We start from the raw sequence: 23,656 nt of genomic DNA, 5'->3' as shown, positions 1-23,656 counted from the left end.
GGTTGTGTCTTAAACATACAGGATCTGATGGGAGTAGGAGCCATCTCATTTGTTTGCAGTGGCTGGTGGTTTTCTCGATGGAGGCAGCGCCCCCCCCCCGTCCTAGATGGCGGGCACTGATAGTCATTCGGTGCACTTCATTCCCTTCTCTCAGCAACATCGGCTCACACTGAGCCCATGCCAACTCCCTCTACGTTCTTCAGGGGAGAGCAACACTGAAATACCACAGAAACCAATGGCTTAATGCGCAAGCAATTACTTTGTTCTCAAGATTAAGATAAAAGTACAGTTTTTGATTCGGTGAGAGAGCTTGACTTGATATTGCCTCTCCCGAGTGTCCTTCGCGAGTGTGAATGGGTGAGGGAACGACAAGGTCAACTTACAGTGTCTTGGGAGGTACAGCTAGCCTACTGGTCTGTCTGGTTCAACAAATATGTGGAGTATTAGTAGGTTGTTAAAACGCCTGTTCCACTCGTTGTACTTCTGAGCCCGGTTAGCCGTATATATGTCACACACATTGGAGTTGTGTTCCGCTTGCGACCCTTCCTGACCTCTGGGACTGGTTGCACAGGGAGGTGTTCGGCTTGACATCAAACCACCGCGGCTGTTTTGTTTATGGGTCAGAGGAAGAAAGATTGTCCATGGGTGCCCATAGGGAGGAAGTGAAGGGGACGAGCCTGGAGTGCATGCATACGTGCGTGTCTGAGACAGGCTTTTTGTTCACAAATGTCTCGGAAATGTCCTGTTTTGGGATCAGTTTTTACTTTTATACCATGATTGTACGGGCTGGGAGAACCTGATGCTGGCTTCTAGTGTTCCCCTCAGGCTAACTCTTTCAAAATCCATGTTTGGATTTGTTAAGGTACTAAAAAGATGTGGGTACCCTGTTGCAGGTGGATGGAGGAAGTTTCTGGGGGAGCGGAGTTAGCTAGGTCAGCTCATAGCAACTCGCTGTCCATCCTTTCACACAGGCGTGTTGCTGGAGAACACCAGAGAGAAAGCAGCCCTTCTCCTGTATCAACAGTCTGTTAATGTGACGAAACGACAGTGTCATGGTGTTGTCTCTTCAGTTTGTGCAACTTGTGGCAGCTAAATGGATCTTTGATGGCACCATGACAACCCTGGTGTGGTCAGTGTCATGTGACAGTGATGTTCTACGCCACATTCAAACTGCACTAGTTTATGCTTTTAGGTTGACATGGAGACAAGCCAAGACTTTGGAATAGCAGAGACTGGGAGGGACTGTGGACTGAGAGGGATAACGAGGAGAGGTCATGAGAGGGTTGAGACTGGGGAAAAGAGATCCATTAGATGTGCTCAGTTCTAGGAGACTAATAATAATCATGCTGGCCCTTTTTTCCCAACTTCCTCTGTCCAGTGTCTGTTTTCTTTTGGCCATCGTAATCTTTTCTTTTTATTGGCCAGTCTGAGATATGGCTTTTTCTTTGCAATTCTGCCAAGAAGGCCAGCATCCCGGAGTCACCTCTTCACTGTTGACATTGAGACTGGTGTTTTGCCGGCACTATTTAATGAAACTGCCAGTTGAGGACATGCTAGGTGTCTGTTTCTCAAACTAGACACTCAAATGTGTCCTTTTGCTTAGTTGTGCACCAGGTCCTCCCAATCCTTCTATTCTGGTTAGAGCCAGTTTTAGCTGTTCTGTGAAGGGTTTGGTACACAATGTTTCTTGGCAATTTCTCCCATGGAATAGCTTTTATTTCTCAGAACAAGGATAGACTGATGAGATTCAGAAGAAAGTCTGGACATTTTGAGCCTGTAATCGAACCCACAGTTGCTGATGCTTCAGATACTTAAATTATCTAAAGAAGGCTAGTTTTATTGCTTCTTTAATCAGCACAACAGTTTTCAGCTGTGCTAACATAATTGCAAAAGGTTTTTCTGATGATCAATTTGCCTTTCAAAATGATGACCTTGGATTAGCAAATACAGCTCGGGAAAAAATTAAGAGACCACTGCACCTTTTTCTTTCCAAAAAAGTGAGGAACAATTTGAGTGAGGAACAATTTGCGTTCAATTTGGTCTCTTAATTTTAACCCCTCTGTACGCCTATGTAGTTATTCCATAAAAAATCAGCTGTTTCCAGCCTCAATAGTCGTTAACAACATTAATCATGTCTACACTGTATTTCTAATAAATCTTATTTAAATGGACCAAAAAAGTCATTTGAAAACAAGGACATTTTGATGTGACCCCGAGCGTTTGAACAGTAGTGCATTTTATTGGGTTGGAGATGGGTCGGATGTTAGAGGTGTAAGTGTAGTCAATGGGGAGGAATGTGGGGGGGTGGGTTTCATGTGATCTTGTCTTTGAAAAACTGTAGAAAATGGCTAGCAAGTGAGGTGGTGGGCGTGGAGAAGGTATCAGCACAGGGCTGGAGTAGGTTGCTGACCGTAGAGAATAGTCCGGGTGTTCATATTGGAGCTATTAATCATATTGGAGCTATAAATGATGTTGGAGGAGGAGGACCTGATGTCATTGAGGGCCTCTCTTTAAGTACAGACATGGAGTTGGTAGGCTTCATGGATGGTGAGACCCGACTAATTAGTCAGGAGTTCCAGGCGGCGGCCAGTTTGCTTCAGGGTACGGAGTTCAGGTGTGAACCAGGGAGAGGAGGCGGTGAAAGAGAACAGGTTTGGTTGGGAGTGGGGCCATAGTGTTGAGTTAGACTAAGCAGTGATTCACTTATTTGCTCGTTCTTCAGGTGAATTGGGGCCATGGTGAAGGGGGAGGGCAGAGCAGATGGCATTAGAAAATTGGAGGGCATGGTCATCAGATGTTGGGAGTATGTCCTGCATTTTTCCTTGCCTTATTATCAATCTGTTTTATAGTCTAATTCTCTATCCCTCCTCCTCTTTCTGTCCTTGCCTCCCCCTCCCTCTTCTCCCTTTCTCTCAGTGGATTTCCTTCATTTATTCTCCCTCTACAGGGTGATGTGCCGGGTAACTCTAGAAGTGTGCGACAGAGAGCGGCTCTTTCAGACCCAGGGACTTTGGCACCAAAGACAGCTGTTAATCAAATAGTCGGGCTGGCTCTTTCCCCACGTCTTAAGCAGACCTCTCTCCTCCAGGCACTAGAACCTGACCATTGGCAGAAGGCTCTGCATACCTGCTCCTGGGGAGAAAGGCAGGAATGTCCAGCCAAACACTTTAGTAATTGCTAAAAGACTATATTTGAAAAATAAATCCCTGAGATTCTTTTTTCCCAGAGGGGCCTTTTTACACTTTTGCATGCCTTTTCTCAGCTCCATCTCTCCTCATGTAGTTGAATTCCATCCTGCTTCACTTCTAACATATACCTGGTCTTTTAACGAAGGATACAAGCCCCATTTACCACTGGCCCCCCAACCACCACGGGTTCCCCAATAACCACGGCCCACCACGGTGTCCCCATCCACTGTGGGCCCTGAGGCAGCCGCACCCCTGATAGTTATGCCAGTGCCTAGATCTGTTTTATCGGTTAGCATTTGTTCCCCTTGAGGCTGTTCACCAAACCTAGACGTTAACACTTTTTTGGGGGGGGGGGCTTTTTCTGCAATTTTATATAAAGAATCCCTCATCAGAAGACTGTTGGCAGTTATCTAACATTTTTATTTAAAGTTTAGCTGAAAGATAATTTATCTGATCATTTTAATGTAGGCCTTACTCAGGCCTTTTTTAAGACGCCATACTGTTTCAGCCGTTGTTGCGCTGTCTTCTTTAGTGACCAAATAATGTCTTTACCAAGAGACTCTGAAAATCTTTTTTTTTTTTAAGTTGCAATTGCAGACTATAACCCTTATGGTCTCTGGATTCAGTAATTAAGTTCTGTCTGCCCAGAATATAAAATATACAGCTCTGGAAAAAATTAAGAGGCCACTGCACCTTTTTATTTCCTTTCCAAAAAAGTTGAAAAGGAAAGTTTTGAGTGAGGAACAAAAGCAATCAATTTGCAGTGGTCTCTTAATTTTAACCCTTCTGTTTCTCACTCAAAACCTTAGACCCTCCTTTTGGACTTACTGTAGGCACATAGATGGGTTGATTTTTTTTTTTACCATAAAAATCTAAGGTTTTGGACATCTCTGTGAAAGTGAGGAACCTTGACAAAATCATTCCAAAATACAAGGCCGACTTATAAATAAATGTAAGGTTCAGTTATTAACTTTACATGAATTACCAATTTTTTAACCAAATGTTAGTAGAACCTTCCAGTGCCAAGGTCTCAAGTGGGCAATTCCACAATGACAGAGAGATGTTGAGACGGTAACCAGTACAATCACAAAATTGTGGTTAGTGCTGTTTTTGTCATTCTGTGACCAAAACGTCAAAATAGTAATTATGTTTTGAATTGCTGTATTTTTTAAGTAAAAAAAAACTACCTAGAGTTGCCCTTGCCTTTATTGCCTTGCACTGTTTTTAGATGAGGACTGTCTCTAAACCAGTTTATCAACAAAATATGGATTCACATCACATTAAAATCATATGTAACAGACAGTTATGGGACAGTCAGGAGAGGAATAAATAAAACACTCAGGCTCCTGATTAGCTCCAGAAGACACTGCTCCACTGGCTCGTAGGTTGATGTTCAGCAGACCAAGTGATATAATCTAGTTTATCTACACAATTAATGCGATGAATACTGGCGTCTATAGCTGTGGTCTCTGAAGACCACAAACTATATTAAACGGTTTCTGCTCTCTAAAAGAGCTGGCAGCAGCTGCCATTTTGCCCTGTGGTTAACAGTAACCCAGGCAGAGTACCATAACTCTGGATTAACAGCCTTGGGAAGACAGGCCTATCGCTGCACACACCTATTCCACTGACTAATGGATGAGTCCACTGCAACCATTCCATTGTGTGATGGATGGGCCCATTGTGTTGTGAGGGGTGGGGGGGTGGCAATGTTTATGCAGTATCTTTTTTATGACAGGCTCTTTGGGGCTGAGGATAGTGGGTAATTTCATTAGTCTGGTTTGAGCCAGACATCATCTGCGGGACCTCTGCTGATCCGACCAGAACGAGACATTTCAAACAGTGCTGTGAAATATTCAGGACAAATTGTCCTGATGGGTCTTGGCTTTAGCTGCAGCCTGAGGGAGAGAAGATAGGTTTTCCCTTTTTTACTGCACAGGTTGTCAAATTTCAGAGTTTATGGCTGTTTTGTATATACCTGTACGTACATTCTTACCATACATCTGCGCAAAGATAAATGAGCTTTGACTCTTTGATACACCTGTTTTTAATTTACATCAGAATGTAATAAAAAGAATGCCGAAGTTTTAAATGTGATTTTGTTTTTGATTAACAGTCCGTCTGGTTAAATAAACCTGTAGCCTTAACAAATGCTTTGTCTCTGTCTGTCTCTGCCTACTGTCTGTCTGTCTCTGCATCCTGTCTGTCTGTCTGTCTCTGCATGCTGTCTGTCTCTGCCTGCCGTCTGTCTCTCTGCTTGCTGTCTGTCTCTGCCTGCTGTCTGTCTGATTCCCTTCTCTACTCATTGTCACATTGACTTTCTTCCAACATGCTTCTTTCAGCACTGACGAACAGCCTCTGCTTGAAGAATCCCAATCTCCTCTATTATGAGTTAAATAACCACAATAAGAAATTAGTCTCTTGTATCTGTCCCCTAGAGCCAAATGACACCTGTTGTTCTCTGTCACATATATCTAACTGCATGTGTACACCAAGGCACTATATTTAGATACATATGAATAGCATGGATAAATACCCTTGGGTTTTTTATTGCCTCATGAACTTGCCAGGAAAAATTATTACAATTTGCTTACAAATATGCAACAGGCCAAAGACTGAACACATCACGTCGAAGAGTTTGAGGGAGGGATAGGCACAAAGAACAGTCTTGTAGGGGCTTTATTATTGTCATCTATATTTTCCAGTCTCAATGTATTACACATTCACCTAAGTAGAATGTTACTCAATGGTTGTATTTCAACTTAACAACTTTCCCCAGGCCTCTATAGACCATCTTGTTAGGCTCCAATAACCCCACATTATTCCACCACCCCATTTCCAAAGGGTTGGCATGCTGGGTAAAATCTAAATTAAAACAGAATGCAATAATGTGCAGATCATTTAAATCCAATATTCAATAAGAAAAATTGTACAAAGAAAACCAATATTGGATGGCCGTGATCTTTGGGCCCTCAGACGGCACTACAATAAAACCAGACAGGATTCTGGAGTGGACATCCCTGCATGGGCTCTACCCAGTGACGCTGATGGGGGGGGACAACTGTAAACGTCGTTGCGGGCCCCATTTGGCTTAAGTATAAGTCAACCGATGGTTGTATTCAGTACTATTGCAAAAGTTACACAGTTAATAAACAGAAGAATTGCATTGAGGAAGGGATTGTTTTTTCTCTTTGCTATTTTTATATACAGCGTTATGATTCAACCCTTTTCTGTAAAAAATGGTTTGTTCTACCAACAGACAATCAGTGATACCCTAACATCTACATCCAATCGGAGTGATATGCTAACACCAGCACTGACACAGCTTTATTTAAGCTGCAACTAGTTAGGATTTCTTCAGTAAAAAACAAAAGTTAAATGCCAGTGGAATGCCAATTTATAATTTTTGGACCACGCCGCTACTTCTCAGCCAATTCTGTTCCAGCAATCCCATTCCAGCCAATCGCCTTATGCGAGGCGGGCTTTTCTCCTTGGCTTATTTTGTGAATGTGCATTTTACCTGGATGATATAGCATAAGTATGCCATAGGGAGTGAAGTTTGCTTACTGTAAGAAACTATAATGGCAGCTAGAGACCAGGACGACAAACAGTAAATTCCTCCCTTGTCCAATGGCCACATACACTACGCTAAACACAAAAGAAAACTTTGACCAACTCTCTGTAGCTACAACATACATTTGTCTAACTACAGTAGCTATCTGGCTAAAACATTGCCACCATGCAAGCAAAACTAGGAGCACAGAAGGACAAATCTAGGGGAAGGAGGTTCTCATCCAAGATTTGATGGTACATAGCCCCATCCATCGTCCCTTTGATGGGGTGAAGTTGTCCTGTCCCTTTAGCAGAAAAACACATGTGTTACCAAATGTTTTCTTAGTGACTATGGTCCCAGCTACCTTGAGATCATTGACAAGATCCTCCCGTGTAGTTCTGGGCTGATTCCTCTATTCTCATGATCATTGCAACTCCACAAGGTGAGATCTTGCATGGAGCCCCAGACCGAGGGAGATTGACAGTTCTTTTGTGTTTCTTCCATTTGCGAATAATCGCACCAGCTGTTGTCACCTTATCACCAAGCTGCTTGGCGGTGGTCTTTGTAGCCCATTCCATCCTTGTGTAGGTCCACAATCTTGTCCCTGACATCCTTGGACAGCTCTGTGGTCTTGGCCATGGTGGTGAGTTTGGAATCTGATTGATTGATTGCTTCTGTGCACAGGTGTCTTTTATACAGGTAACAAGCTGAAATTAGGAGCACATAAAAGACACTTGGGAGCCTGAAATCTTTCTGATTGAGAGGGGGTCAAATACTTATTTAACTCATTAAAATGCAAATCAATAAAAAAAATGAATTTTCTGGATTATGTTGTTGTTATTCGGTCTCTCACTGTTCAAATAATCCTGCCATTAAAATTATAGACTGATCATTTCTTTGTCAGTGGGCAAACGTACAAAATCAGCAGGGGATCAAATACTTTTTTCCCTCACTGTACATTTTACTTACAAAACTTCCGCAATTGTTCTCCGCAGATTCCAAACGCTTACAGTATTGTTAAGAGAAGAGGTGTTGCAACACAGTGGTAAACATGCCCCTGTCCCTGTCTGTTTTTAATGCAGTGCCGTCTGAGGTACCTAAAGTTCACGGCCATCCAATATTGATTTGCGTCCTTCCTTGTATATAGAGATTTTTCCGCATTCTCTGAATCTTTTAATTATGTTATTTACCTTTGATGAGATCCCCAAACTCTTAGCAATTTTTTTTTTTTAAATGACATTTCTCTATTTGCCCACACAGTCTTTCACAGAGTAGTGAACACCTCCCATCCTCACTTCTGACAGACCCATCCTCTCGGGAATGATCTTTTAATACCCAATCATGTTACTGACCTGTCGCCAATTGACCTGATTAGTGGTGTCATATTCCACCAGGTTTAGTTTTTTAGCATTACACAAAAAAGTGGGTGTGTATTTTTTTCAAAAGCAATATCATTTCTCAGTTTGACGATATGATATGTTGTCTTTATTCTTTTTCAATTGCATGTAGGGATAAATGATTTGGACTTCATTGCATTCTGTTTTTATTTGCATTTTACACAGCATCCCAACCTTTTTGGAACAAAAAAATAGGCCATTAAATTGATTGGAAAGTGGCAGCATTATGCTTTTTAAGTCCTTTCTAGAATGCTTATGGTGTCTTCCTAGGAGGACAACAATTAGGTAGTGTAGCCTATGTGCGTACTCTGTATGCGCTGTTTCAGCGCGTGTCTTGGGAGTAGAAGCTCCAACCACAGGGGTCTGAGTCGATTCCAAAAATCCTGGAGTTGTTTACCCCTGCCCTTCCCAAGCTGCCGGCAGAGCCAGTTTTCCAACTTCACCCGAAAGAATTTGGGCCGGCGAAGCCGTTGCTATGAAACCACCAGCTGGATCACTGCTGTATTCTGACAGTTTAGCTAAGCTAGCTTGCCTGTTTATGCTGTGTAAGCATTCAGACACTGAAGTACACCCAGATTTAGACATTACCACCATAGATGGGTCCTGTAGTTTTGCACTACACAAAACAATGATTAACATTTTATGAGAAATGTCAGCCTTCAAGTTAGCTGCTAAAGTTCTCCTCGTCGTATGTAAAGCTAGGTTACATCCTATCAAAGCTGTCTGGCTGGGACTGTTTGCAGGAGTATTGGGTACTACAATGGGAGGGTGAATTCAATGTCAACATATTGCTAGCTAGCTAGTTGTAGCCAAAAGCCTTCAACTTCTAAGCAACCTTTTATTTTGGCACTGTGAATTAATTGCAGGATTAAACTGGGTCACTCATAGGCTTCCATCCTTTGATTTAAAAAAAAAAATCTAGAGAACACTGGAAGATTGGCTGGAGGGCGACTTTTCGAATTTATTAGCACTTGTTGTTGCACTAGTGGCCAGTTTATGTGTCATAAAGTAGTCTGCCCCAGATGAAAAGATAATAACATTGATAAGGGTTGATAGTTTTCTTTAATTAGGGACAAGTGTTTCCGTTTGTGCATGCCTGTTTTGTCTCTAACAGCCCCAATGCTGTACTCAGAGTCCCCTGGAGGACGGTGTTTCCTGTTTTCTAAAAGATTGTGAAGTAGGAGAAGAGATTCCTCACTCTGATCTCTCCAACATCCTGACACGTTACTAAATGAACATTCCTCATCCATGACATCATGGTCATAAGCCTTTGAGGATATGACTGGACTTTACGGAACACTTCCAAACCATCAGCACAGTGGATAGGAGTAACATCTGCTATCGCTTCAGAACCCAGCCCAACTTAGACTCTCTCCATGTCTGTGAGTGTGTGTGTGTCTTGGTGTCTGTCTTGATGTCAGTGAGCGTGTGTCTTGGTGTCTGTGAGGTTGTGTGTCTTAGTGTCTGTGAGTGTGTGTCTCCAGGGGTGGGAGTGTGGGTCTTGGTGTCTGTCAGTGTGTCTGGGTTTTATGTGTCTTTACTCTGCATTGTATGTTGACAGGCATCGGGCCACTGAACAAGGATGTGGTGGAACAATCAAATGAATAGCCAGAGAAAAGGGGTCGCACTACGCATCAGAACCGCCTGAGTGGCGTCCCCTCTAGTGTCTCTACCGCCCCGGTGTGTACGTGTGTGTGCTGTCTTGCCGTGATCCATATGGATCCCATTACTTTGGTCCGGAGATCACCACACACACACACATACCTGCCCAGCTAGAACCAGCTGTGGGTAGACCACTGTGTGGGAGAGGTAATGTGAGGTGGGGCGAGTCTGTCTGTGTTCGTGCCGGGTCTTCACCACAGACTGTCTTCTCATTGCTAGCGGCTCTGATAGCGGCAGCGCTGTGTATTTTCAGGACGTGATGCAAGTGGTGGTGCTAGGGGCCGGGGGCCCTGCCCTGGCGCATGTGATGTGGCCCTACATGGTGTGGCATTCAGCGGTCCTCTGGGGCCAGCCTGGGAACGGAGCACGGCACAACAGCACACAACTGATCCTCCGCCAGCCCTGGAATGCCAGACATTTGAAGTCAGACTTGTTATAAAAAGGACAGAGGGCGGTAGGAGTTTGGTCAAATAGGCCCCTGTGTCTAAAATAAGCCCACAGAGTCAGAGGGAGAAATAAAACAACAGACAATGGTACCCACAAGCCAGCGCCACTCTATCTGAAATTCGGGCTTATTGAGGCTTAGGACCTCATAGGTGTGTGTTCACATTTTTCTGAACTGATCGGGAATGCAAATCCCCAAAATGTCCAAGTGAAACTAGGACAGTTTGATCATGTGGACATTTCTTCCCACTATGAAAAAGGCTATTTGTGACTCATAGTTTGAGTTTAGGCAAAAAGGTGTGGTTAGGGGGTTAAAATTCAATTTTGAGTTAGCTTTAGGGTAAGATTGGGGTCATGGTTAGGTTTAGGTTTCCAAAAGATACACATTTGACTAGGAATAGCTTTTTTGTGTCCCCAGAATGAAATAAATTATAATAAATGAGTTATAATCTTTGAAAATAATAAAACAATTATTTTCATATACTGTAAAAGGTTCAAAGAAAGGCAAAAAAGCTATTCGTGGTGCAGGTACAAAAAGGACCCTCCTGGTCCTAGACCATGATTTAAGGACATAAAGACAAAGCTGGTTCTAAAAGGGCCGGGTAAAACCTTTACACTGTACTGCTCTGTCATTTGACAAGAGAACGTACACATACCTTAGGTCTAGTGGAACTAGGCAGTGCATTAAATTGATGAGGAGGATCTGCGTTTCAACTGGGAGTAGTGACGTTCTCTTCCCGATTGCTGTTCCATGCTGAGGTTGCTAATTAGGGTAGAGACAAGACTTCCGTCAGTGACAGCAGGTGTATTGAAGGTTCTCTACCCTACTCACCCCTTCACCTGGGTTCACCTCTGGGTCCTCGAGCCCCCATGATACCGTTCTCTCACAATACGCTTTGGTGTAATTTAATGAATGAGGATGAAATGAGCCTTTATCCAACTAGCTCTTTCTAAGATGCCGACCCAAAGATAGTTTTTCCTGCCCCCTCGAAATATCCTTTTTTCTCCAATGGCTTGTTGTGTAACATTATTATTCATGATTGATGTTATTTAGAATATAAACACAAGGCAGACATGTTTTGTACCAAAATACCACCCACCCATTGTTAAGATCTTACAGTATTTTGTATAGAATTTACCAATACATATTTCATTCTCAGTAGAGGAAAGAAACAACATTCTGTGATTAAAGATACAGAAGGGTTAAAATTAAGATGCCACTGCAAATTGAATGCTTCTGTTCTTCACTCACAACTTTCCTTTTCGACTTTTTTGGAAAGGAAAGAAGAAGTTGCCATGGTATCTTAATTTTTTCCGGAGCTGTATGTGGATAGGGCCACAGATCGAGTTTGTTTTATTTGTTTTTAAAAAAGTAATCATTTTAAAAGACCGGTAGCTGACAAATAAATCATCCACTTCTAAAATACAACCAAAATATGGAATTGAGAAATGTATTTTGAGCTTGGTGTGGCTTTTGTGTATTTATACATGTGTGTGTGTAGATGGTTGTGTGTCTGTGTGTGTGGTGCTCTTTAAACTGAAGTCAATCTGCCTCTTGGGACAGTCAGAGTATCAGTCATACACCCCCCCCCCCCACTTCCCCGACCCACTGGCTCCCCATGGAAGCGTGCTGCTGGGATGTCATTACAGAGGTCTGATAGGACCTGCTGCTGCATAATGTATCCAGCCGCCCCGCTGCTTAGGAACAAACTAACTCTGGTCAGGATGGAGAGATGAATTATGGATGGAGGAATGGAGGAGCGAAACGCACTTTCATTGGTTTTGCACTAAATCTGAATCTCTTCTCTAACACCTCTAAAACTTTAGCCAGACTTTCCCTCCATGGCAGGAAGTTCCTTTTTTAAATTTTTTTTGGACAACAGGGAACTGGGTTGTTACACCGAGTTTGCAGCCAACCTGGACTGTCGCTAGCTTTGGGTTTTTTATTTGCTTCACAGCGCTAAAGAGGGAAATAATTGACCGTTAAACTAGACATGATATTTGATTTAATTTCCAATGCCATATGCAGGTCACTTTGAGTAAGAATGTGACAGATCCTAGTAGTCACTGAGGGACAGTCTGTGTTCTCGTCCTTTATTGCCGTGTGTATTTGTATTTGTGTGTGTGTGTGTGTTTGTGTCATGGGTGTGTATGTTGCTGTTGTTGTGTGACCACCCCCACTGGTGGGACGACTCGGTTTGTCACTGACGGATTCCACCTCCTCCGTAAGAGCATGTGAGGGCAACGTCCCTGAAAGACTGTCTTTGTTGTGAGCATTCACTCGTGCGCACGCACACACACACACACACACACACATACTGCCGGAGCCAACAACAAAAGGCCCACTTATCTAGTTGTGGGGAAACAAGATTATGGCATAAATACAGTCATGAAGCTAATCTTAACAGAATCAGTACTACTGTTCCTCACGGCTATTAGCCACCAAAAAAAAAAAACAGATGTTAGATGCAGTTTAGATGTTTGTGGATGTTCATATGCTTTTAAAGAACGGTGTGTTAACGCAACACAGACCCACATCCAAGTCACAAACGCACACACCCACACTCATATGTATAGCAAATGCCCTGCCTCCCACAATTTACTTTTATGGTAAATGGGAAATGATGAATACTGATTCAAGTTGGTCTAGATCCATGTCCTCTATCTTTCTGCCAAATTGTGGGTCGCAGCTTATAACTCAGTAATGAAACATTTAGGCAGGAAATAACCGATGTTATCTCAGTACTGGTATGTTTATTAAGTTTGAGGTTGCCTGCCTGGCAAGTGAACATTTGAAGTGTACAGAGTTCTAGAACATCTGAACGGAATAAACACAGCCGGCTCCAGTTACACGATCAGGAATAGAGAAGCCCATTCATTTGCACCTCTGACCCTACTCCCATTCTTCTGCTGTGCTGTGTGAAGAATAGTCTGTCTCTCACTCACACTCAGCCCCTTCAGGGTAGGGTTGGGTATAACCTTACGTAGCGAGCTCTCAAAGAAATGCCTGAAACTAGATCCCCCATGTAATGGTGTTGATGAGGAGAAGAAAAAAAAATGTCACGGGAGAATCTCTTCTGGTCCTTTCAACCAACCCAGTAAATGTGGAGGAGGGGTTGAGGTGTAGCATTGCTTTGTTGGCATTCGGAAGCAGAAATGTTGTGATAAGCTTTTGTGATAGGCCATTTTCCTGTACCATTTGACCAGAACGACTGCTTCTCATGGTTCAAAAGTAGTCAGATGATGATCAATTATTTTGGTGACATTCTTGGCTTTGTGCACTGATAATATATCTTTTTTATAACAAACTTGTGTCAACTGAGCTGCAACCAATTGAAGGCAAACCTTCATTTTAAGTTAATGGTATTTGACTACTGTCATAAGAACAACACCACCTGTATGTACATCTCCATCTCGGCCATCCAAGTATTTGGATAGTGACACATTTTTTAGCTCTATATTCCAATTTGGATTTAAAATTATATAATGACTATGGGGTTAAATTGTATACTGTCAGTTTTAATTTGAACACACTTTAATTCACATTCAATGAACATTTAGAAATTACAGCTCATTTAGCCATTGTAGGGTACAAAAGGTGTTTGGACAATTGGCTTCGCAGCTGTTTCTAATCAGACAGGTGAGTTTGTGATGAACTTGAATGGGACTGGGAGCACTACAGGAAAAGGTTGAAAACACTGTTTTGGTGTTCTCATTAAATTCATTCTCTTTTGGTGTTTTTTCCTATTGCTAATGCTTCTAAATGCTATTATGGTGTTTCAAATCCTGTCTAGTCTGTAATTATATCACTTCTTCTGGAGTATTTTTATGTTTTGCATTGATTTATGTAACTGATGATTTGTTTGTGTAACCTATATGTCTGTGGGTAGTTTGAGCACAACTTTCCACCAGCATCAACGGGAGGTTTTTCTGCGAACATGTTAGGACCTGTGTCTGTCTGTACCATTAAAATTGATCTCATCATTGAACATAATTTGCCTGACAGAATTTATATCCGTTTATCTTTATCCATTGCACCTAATGACACAACAAACTTTTTCACACATGGATTTGACATCATTTAGCCCTATATTTATTTGAAAATAGTACAAAGAAAACATCAAATGTTGATACATTCCCATTTTGAATTTGATGCCGGCAACACGCTTTAAAAAAGTTGGGACAGTGGCATGTTTGCCACTGTGTTGCATCACCTCTTCTTTTAATGATACTCTGTAAGCATTTGGGAACTGCGGAGACCAATTGCACTAGTTTTGAAAGTGAAATGTTTTCCCATTATTGCTTGATATAGGATTCCAGCTGCTCAAAATGTTGGGGTCTCCTTGGTCGTATTTTTTGTTTCATAATGCACTAAATGTTCAATGGGTGACAGATCTGGACTGCATAGAGGCCAGTTTAGCATCCACTTTTTTTACTACTGAGCCATGCTGTTGAAATACGTACAGAATGTGGTTTGGCATTGTCTTGCTGAAATGAGCAAGGCCTTCCCTGAAAAAGACACAGTCTGGATGGCGGCATATGTTGATCCAAAACCTGTATATATTGTTCATTATTAATGGTGCCTTCACTCACAGGTGTGCAAGTCACCCATGCCATGTGCACTAATGCACCCTCATACCATCACAGATGCTGGCTTTTGAACTGTGTGCTGATAATATGTCGGATGGTCCCTCTCCTCTTTAGCCCAGAGGATGCGGCATCCATGATTTTGTGGAAATTAAATTCACACATCTTTATTTTTAGTTGGGCTGAATGTTTTTTTTCATGAGTATTTTATAATTGCAATTTCTGTCAAAAAAACCTTTTACAGTGGTCGGAGCTGAGCTTTCTCTCATGGATGCAAACACCTCCCCCCACTCCTCCGCTGCTAAAATCCTACTATTGCTAACTGATTTCCCAACTAAAAGATAGAGAAAGATAACACTAATATTTAATATCATAAAAAAATAAAGAACAATTAATTTAATGTGACATTAGTTTTATTTTTGGAAGTATTTGTTTGAATTCTTTTAAAAGCTGAAATATGATGCTTGAATAGGTATTCCATGCCCATACATTAACATTTAGTAGCGACAGCTTTCTGTACAATTTCCACTTTTGGTATGTATCAGCTTTGCTCACAGTGTCAAAGTAATTTTCACATTATTGGACAAATCGAAACTGACTTCCACTGAGTGTTATCATTTTATTTTGTACATTTCTTCTTATTATTTGATTATCTATACAATGCTTACCACTTGAGCAACATATTACGTTGGATTTTGTGAAGTTACATTAACAAATAATTTCAACATCTTTATTTATAGCTGGACTGTGGGTTTTTTTTGTGAGTAAATTGCAATTCCTGTCAAAAAACATTTTTACAGCGTACTGTAACCGCATACTATAAATGAATCATGTTTCCCTATAGGTTGTGGGTAGAATGACCTCATCCAGATCCTTGTAACTCATCACTGAATTACAAATGTTATATTATAATTTAGATGTATAATATTTAAACACTGAAACTGGATTTCAATTAATGTAAGGTGACATTTGGAAATATTTGTTCGAATTCTTTCAAAAACTGAAATATGATACTTCAATACTTGAAAGTATTCCAACCCCATACGTTAATATTTGGTAGATAAATGGATATCAGTTTGGTATTTGGTAAAAATATGGTAATCTTAAATTATTTTAAGTGGCATTGTTTTACACTTTTAAATCTGGAAACCTTTTTAAATCAGAAATCTCAGAACATGTTTTATAATGCTGATTATTCACCCAACTGATTATCACATTATTTTCTGTCATTCTGTTATGTTACACAAAGCACCTATAAAATTACATAAAATTATGATTTTACACCATAATAACCCATTAACCAAAATGTCTTTCATGGGGCAACCATACATTGTGTAAATGGTAGCACTAAACGTAAACATAATATATTTCATAACCAAACTCTATATTAATGCTAGCTTATTAGTGAGTTTATGATCAAGTAATGTTGACTGTTTGTTTTGGCTGGTCACTGTCAACCCTAGTAGCCAGAGAAACTTTCCAAATCCTGATCCAACCTAATGTTGACCGCTGAGGGGGAAATCTTAATGTGGGTGATTTCATTAGCCACAAATAATGGTCTTAACGTTATGGGAAGGGCAGATCGTCATCTAAATCAGAGCTTGGACTATTTACTAAACCTGTCTCCCATTTCTTAAGCATTACGCTGGAATGCCAGGAGAATGTGCTGACCTTCATAGAAACCAGTGTTGGTTCTTCTCCCCCTTACTCAACTTAGATTGGATCAAATTTCTGATAGCATGTACAGTTGGTGAGCATTGTTTCACAGCTGTGTATTCCTAAAGGGTTGTTAATGCTATTTCTCCCTGTAGAACCAACGTGTGTGTACCATATCATCCTTCTGACTGGATGAATAATCCAGCTCTGATAAGTGTGTTGTGTACAACACAGGACCAGTCTCAGGCTCCTACCTGGTATAGTGTAGTGACCTTTCACCCATGCACAGTCTGCCTCCCAAATCTCAGAGCCCCTTGGGTACGTTCGGGACCCTCTCCAAGTGGTTGAAGCACTTTCTACCCCCACGGTTTTAATTAAGCTTCCAATGATGAATGTGTTTTTTTCACAAACAGCTTTCTTTTTTGTCGTTATGTTTTTACGGAAGGATTAACACTGATCAGGTTAGGCTGTAGTGAAGGAGCTGTTGCACACATTTATGTTTCACTATCCTTTGAAAGGGATAGTATTCCCTTTCAAAGTCCTATTTTCCTCAAATTATTAATCTCAATCTGAAATCTAAACTTAACTTAAAATCTAATACTAATTCTAAATCTAAACTCTCACCATTCAGCCCTATTCTTAATATTTTTTTATTAAGACAGAAATAGACACATGATTTTAATTGTTTTAGATAGTAATACAAGCACACACAAACACTGTTTAACTCTGTTCCATTTGTAACCTCTACCCAAACCCCTACGTCAATAATGTACATGTTTCACATGGTCAAATTTCCCTGTCAGGATTCCGGTCCTCGCAAGTATAGTAAAACCAGGACACACTCCCCAATCGTCACGCACTCACCCAAGCACACACGTGTCATGGCGTCGTTAGGGCTGTGTTCTCCTCCCCTGTAATTATAGGTTTTCCACCAATCCTCATCTCTTTCTCCGTCTGTGCATGATTAGTGATGTTGAAGTATTCTGCGGGTCTTTGTTGTTCTCTTTACATACTATGTAAATTCTTTTTATGCTAATACCTACATGATTAGTAGTTTTTTTCCCCCCTGCTTGCCCATGTACATGTATATTCATGTGTATTCAATGTAACCCCCATCCCTCCAGCCCCCACATCATATTCCTGTCCCAGAGTGTGCTGTGCGGAGAGAGGGATGGAGTTGGAGGAGTACAGCCGGGCCTGTCTCTGTGCGGGTCTCGTCTGTGCCATGAGCTCTCCCACTCGTGGTTTGGCCTGGCCATCGGGGCCCGGGACTGGACTGAGGAGTGGATCAGTGAGGGATTCGCCACCTACTTGGAAGATGTGATCTGGGCCCGGGCACAGCAGGTACCAGACCGTCAGCGCTCTGTTGTCAAATAATCAAAGAGTCCTGGACTTGGATTTGTTTACTCCCAGATACTCGTCATGCATTTCCCTGTGTCGTGATTGATGTTAGGATTTGGCGCTGGGGTAAGAGCTGATCCTGGATCTGGGGTTAAATGGAAATATTCACCCCAAGTCAGTCCAAAGGAAAATACGTGGAGGGATGACATAGCTATGAGTTATTGTGTTTGTTGCTATGGCAACCTGCAGATTAGCGAGGACTTCAGACATACTTTGAGGACCAATCTGGGCCAGAGCACAGCAGGTCTATTGGACTATGCAGGCCAGATAGAAGAGAGATGGGTAACAGCAGATCTACTGGACTATACAGGCCAGATAGAAGAGAGATGGGTAACAGCAGATCTACTAGACTATGAAGGCCAGATAGAGGAGAGATGGGTAACAGCAGATCTACTGGACTATACAGGCCAGATAGAAGAGAGATGGGTAACAGCAGATCTACTAGACTATGAAGGCCAGATAGAGGAGAGATGGGTAACAGCAGATCTACTGGACTATGAAGGCCAGATAGAGGAGAGATGGGTAACAGCAGATCTACTGGACTATGAAGGCCAGATAGAGGAGAGATGGGTAACAGCAGATCTACTGGACTATGCAGGCCAGATAGAGGAGAGATGGGTAACAGCAGGTTACTGAACAGGATAATCCTGAAGCACTATTTGGTTTCTGATGTATAGGGAAAGGGATTTGAGGGGGACATTATTAAGCACAGGTCTGTTTGAAAAAACTAAACAAAAACACTAAAACCTAGTACACCCTGAGGCACTATTTAATTTTAGACCTTTCTTCAAAGTTGTGTCTTTTAAGGGACATTTTATTTCAACAAAGTTTTGCAATCTGCATGATTATGTGCCTTCCCAATCATTTGAAATATAATAGTTATTTTGTTCACTGCTTGGTGTTATTTGCTGGTGCAAACTCTCGCACTGCATCTCAAAAGCGTCCTTTGAATAAACGAAGGATCAATAGGTACAAAGAAAAACGAGAACAGAAGGCTAAAATTATGAAGAGGATTGTTTTTATGTCCACTCCACACAAAGAAAAATCTCCCTATCCTTTTCTCTCCATATAATGTCACCAAACATTGTTATTCTGTGTTAATACCCTCCAGAGTAGTTTGGTAAACTGACTCAACTCTGCTTTACATTTCAAATTGTAACAAGCACCATTTGTAAACCCAAACTCCTGAGCCGATTGCATCCAAAGCCAATTAGACTTACTGTTATGGAACATTTTGTTCCCACATGAAGTAGAAATCTTGGTCCCATCATAAAGTCATTGAAAAGAAGGAGAAAGAGGAGGATGAAGCTGTTTCATGTCTGTACAGTTACAATCCTCCCACTCCCTTCCCCTCGCCATATAGAATTACTCAGAATATTTTTTTCTATGCTCTTTAATCATGTCGTTTTAATGACATGGGCTTTGCTCAGGGTAAACAGTTCAACCCTGGCATGGGAGGCTTCTCACATAGAACCATGTCCCCTATACAGCGCTCTATTTTGCTCCTAAAACAAGAATTATAGGCTAAAACAGTAGGAAACCCAATTGGCTCCAACTTATTTTGTGTCAAAATTTTTATCACTATCAAGTTTATGAAGTTTGAATTGTAAATTTTAGTTGCTTTCGCTCTTCCCTTTCTCCATTTCTTTTCTGTCTTTTTCTGACCTCCCCTCCATCCATTTTACAATCACTGTGTTTCTGTCTGTCTGTTCTCTCTGTCTGTCTGTTCTCTCTGTCTGTCTGTTCTCTTTGTCTAGTTGTCCAGAACTGAGACAGACGAGCAGTCTAAACTCAAGGCATTGTTGAGGTGGAGGAGGCTCTCCGAGGAACTACAAAACTCAGAGGACCAGCTGCAAATCCTCAGGTCAATTTCTCATTGGTTAACTGGCCTGTCTGTCGATTTGACTGACAGGTTTGTTGTTTGTCTGTAGTCCACCCCTTACCATTTTTCTTTCAGTGTTGTCAATTTAATCCACTGATTTATAGCCGTTGTGTCTGTAGCATTAGTAATTGTCCAATACATGGTTTGAGCTCTGGTGATAGCTGGTGGGTTGGGCAGTAAGTGTATTCGCGGGCATGTGTTGTATATGAGTAGAGCTAACATAACAGTGCATTCCTCAGACTCAGGTGGGGCAGGTGTGGCCACAAAGAGACACAGATACTCATTTGACATCTGTATTGCAGTGTTTCCCAATCCTGGTCCTGGGGACCCAAAGGGGTGCATGTTTTTGCCCTATTACTCACACACTTGATCCAATATAAAGACTTGGTGATAGGTTGATTATGTCAATCAAGTGTGTAAGTGGTAGGGCAACATTTAAAACAGGTTGGCGAGTGCTAGGGCAAAAACAAAAATGTGCACCCCTTTGGGTCCCAAGGGCCAGGATTGGGAAACACTGCTGTATTGTCAAGGGTGGAATCAGCCAGTCAGCATGGATTGTAAATGGAAAATTTACACAACATCACACCCTTCTATGGTTTATACAGTAAAAGTATGCAACTAAATATTAGAACAATATTGTGACATTTATTTGCATCTATTTGTATCTGTAATTAGTTAGCCAGCAATGTCACTTTTGTGGACATCTATTTAGACTTAGGTTGACTATAAAACCCAACCTGCAATGCTCTCTTTAGACAGTCTGGTTGGCTATGTACATTTCTGAATAGCTACAATTTGTTTCTAGAATAACATGTATACAAATACCAAAGTCTACATAAACAGGTGAAGAAGGTTGAGACAAGTCTTCGTTGTGGCAGCTCACAATGCGACATTGCAAGTGTGACCATACATTCTGCTGGTTGATTTGGTCATCTGGCGTGCAGTTAGTTTCTTTAAAAGCATTTGGAAATACAATGTGTAAAAGTGTGGCAGGGGTTAAAAAGTGAGGATTTCGATCATGTCATGAAGCTGAAAGCCTTAGTGAAGAGACTTGACATTCCATAAGGGTGTGGCCCTATGACTGACAAAGGAGTAAGACATTGAAGAACGGGGTTATTAGTTAATTGGTGTAGGTAAACTTGGCATTAAGACAGTGCTGAATGAATAATGTAAAAACACACACCCATACATTCTGATTGCTCCGCTCTTTTCTGAAATAACCCTATTCATTTCACGACTACTCATTTTGCTAGTGCAATCTCTGCACAATTACTGACACCATAATTCCAATCAACCTGTTGAAATCTCAAAGAATGGGAAGCAACAGAAATACATACTCATGATCTCATTTGTAACACAAAATGCTAGTTTTGCCCTCTGTTTACCTATGGCAGTTTTAGACCCAATGAGCCGTGTCTCTGTCAGTTTTTCAATATATTACCAACGTAATGGCCTGGAGTGTCATTAGGAGCAGTAGCACTGTGGGTCAGAGGATCCCAGTTCCAGTGTTGGGTACAGGCCAGTGACAGACCTCTTGATGTGGGATAGACTTCCTAGAAAAGCCCTCCCTCCCAGACCTGATGTTGCTTTACAGTTAGCCATTAGTGGTTGTGAAATATAATAAATAAACATGTCGTTTTGCTGTCAGCGCTCCGAGCATTTTAGAAGGCTTGATGAGATGGGACAACCCAAACTGGCACTCCCCATCCAAAGCAGTAAACTGCTCCTCTGAAGACTGGTGTTGTTGTTGTTGTTCAAGTTCAGTCGGTCAATGTTCAAATCCAAATTTGAACACACACACACAGTTTTTATGTGAGGAGGTAATCACTTACACATGCATTCACATTCATACAAATGCGCGTGCACACAGACACACACCCACATACTGGTTTTTAGATCCAGGCCCATGAGGGCCCCATAGTTTATCTGTCCCTTTCAGAAGATTTATATTTAGAGAATGTGGGTTGAGAAGCGATTCTTCCTGCTGATTTATTGGCGTACTTGCTAGTGTTTTTCTACCTTATCCGGTTTCCACACTGAGACCTGTGTAATCTGTAGACGTAAGGAAGCTCCTTGGGGGGCTATAGACCTGTGTGTGTGACATAAAGTGATGTCCGCTCTGGTAATAGCCTCTGATATCCTTTGAGATGCACACACACATGCACGCACACACACACTGTGGCCACGCCCCCCCAAGAATGAATACACACGTGTGTACGCACACACACACTGTGGCCACGCCCCCCCAAGAATGAATACACACGTGTGTACGCACACATGCCTGAAACCAGTCATCCGTCTTGGATATTGTAATGGGTGCGATCCTTTGTCGAACAGCTCTATGATGAATCTGTCTCCACACATCTGTTGCATCTTTTAACACACATAGTGAACACATTCAGTTTCTCTCTGTCTGTAACCCCCCACTCTGAACTCACACACACAGACTGCTCAAGGGAGATATGCTCCTGTCTAAAAATGGGTCAGTCTTATCACCTGTGGACACAGACATTCGGGCCCTGGCGGGGGGGGGGGGGGGGGGGTTGGCAGGGATGGCGCAAGAGGAAGAGAAGCCTGCCTCACATCACATCAGCACTCCCAGAGAAATGACAACAGAAGACACATCCAAGGACTAGAGGAAAAGGTGAGAGCTCTGGCTTGAACAGTGGTGAAGAGTAATTGCCTGCGAGCAACGTGGTTGGGTCATTGGCCCCCCATGGACATCCTCAGGACATCTTCATTTCCCAGGTTAATGATTTTTATTTTTTTACCTGGCTTAGGTAAGCTAACCTAGAGGAGTTATTAGTAACCCACAGTAACTTAAGTGTAATTAGTTACCTACAATCTGTTATATCAACTATGTCTTCTGCATCTTTACATCTCCCTTGGTAAACCCAACCATTGCTAGTTTTCGTTATAGATACATACATTTTATAGGCTCTTTTTCCCTCCTCAATTTGGTGATAATGCACACAAAATCACACACACAATCACAGTCACACCGAGACAAACACATATAGTGTGTTTCCTGTGATTTCAAGCTGATGATTTTCCTCTTTAGTTCACACTGAGCTAACCGAACACTGTAATTTCCTCTCTTCCAATCTCATCCCCTCTTGTCCCCCAATCTCACTTGCCCTAATGCAGTTTAAATTCCATTAACTGGTTGGAAAAGGACAAATCAGGTAGCTGACCAGCCCTATGTAACCGGAAACAATCACAAACAATCGCCCGGATGGCTGAGAGGAGAAGCAGCGTCAGATAGATAGATTGCACAGATACTCCGCGTTTTCATGATGAGTGTTGTGTTTGTGTGTGTCTGTGTTTGTGGGTACATGCACGCATTTCGCCTCTTTGTCATTTCCAGAGTGGGTTGTCATGAAGAATCTGTCCGTGTCTTTTATCCTTTCTCTACCCTAGCCTCCTTCAATAGCATAAAGCTGTGAGACGTAGTCAGGGTTGGGGAGTGTATTGATCGGCTAGCCGGGCGCCTGCCCTGCATGTGTATTGGAGCAGACTGATCCTTCAAAGGCTCAGTATTGGCAGCCTGAGTTTATCTTCTCTAAACTGACATTTTAACCAAAACTATCATCACGTTCAACGGCAGACATTACAAGGTTCACTCTTCACTTTGTATTGTTTTTTTGTTTGTTTAATGTGTGTCTGTGTCTCTTTGTCTCTTTGTCTCTGTGTCTCTGTGTCTCTTTGTCTCTGTGTCTCTGTGTGTCTGTATGTCTGTGTGTGAATTGTGTACATCTGTTATTAGCAAGGCAGGGCTCAGTGAGTCATGGCCAGTAAAGTTAAAGCGTAGCGTGGTGAGGTCGTATAAACACTATACAATGCCGTTATAAATCTGGATGTGATTTGTGGCCTGCCTTCTGCACAA

At 41.9% G+C, this 23,656-nt stretch overlaps 1 protein-coding gene across 6 annotated transcripts in view; it reads left to right on the top strand.

The window, feature by feature from the left end:
- Positions 1–23,656, top strand: part of aopep (aminopeptidase O (putative)) — a 93,117-nt gene that overhangs the window by 16,584 nt on the left and 52,877 nt on the right. For all 6 annotated transcript variants that reach the window (XM_034296404.1, XM_034296407.1, XM_034296406.1 and 3 more), the window contains 2 exons: positions 17,612–17,831; positions 19,646–19,752. In XM_034296404.1, coding sequence (XP_034152295.1) covers positions 17,612–17,831; positions 19,646–19,752 — 327 coding nt within the window. The remainder of the gene's footprint in view (positions 1–17,611; positions 17,832–19,645; positions 19,753–23,656) is intronic.

The sequence above is a fragment of the Esox lucius genome, chromosome 13, assembly GCF_011004845.1.
Source record: "Esox lucius isolate fEsoLuc1 chromosome 13, fEsoLuc1.pri, whole genome shotgun sequence".
In the NCBI taxonomy this organism is placed as follows: domain Eukaryota; kingdom Metazoa; phylum Chordata; class Actinopteri; order Esociformes; family Esocidae; genus Esox; species Esox lucius.
The sequence above is the reverse complement of the archived record's forward strand: the minus strand, read 5'-3'. Positions and strand labels throughout refer to the sequence as shown.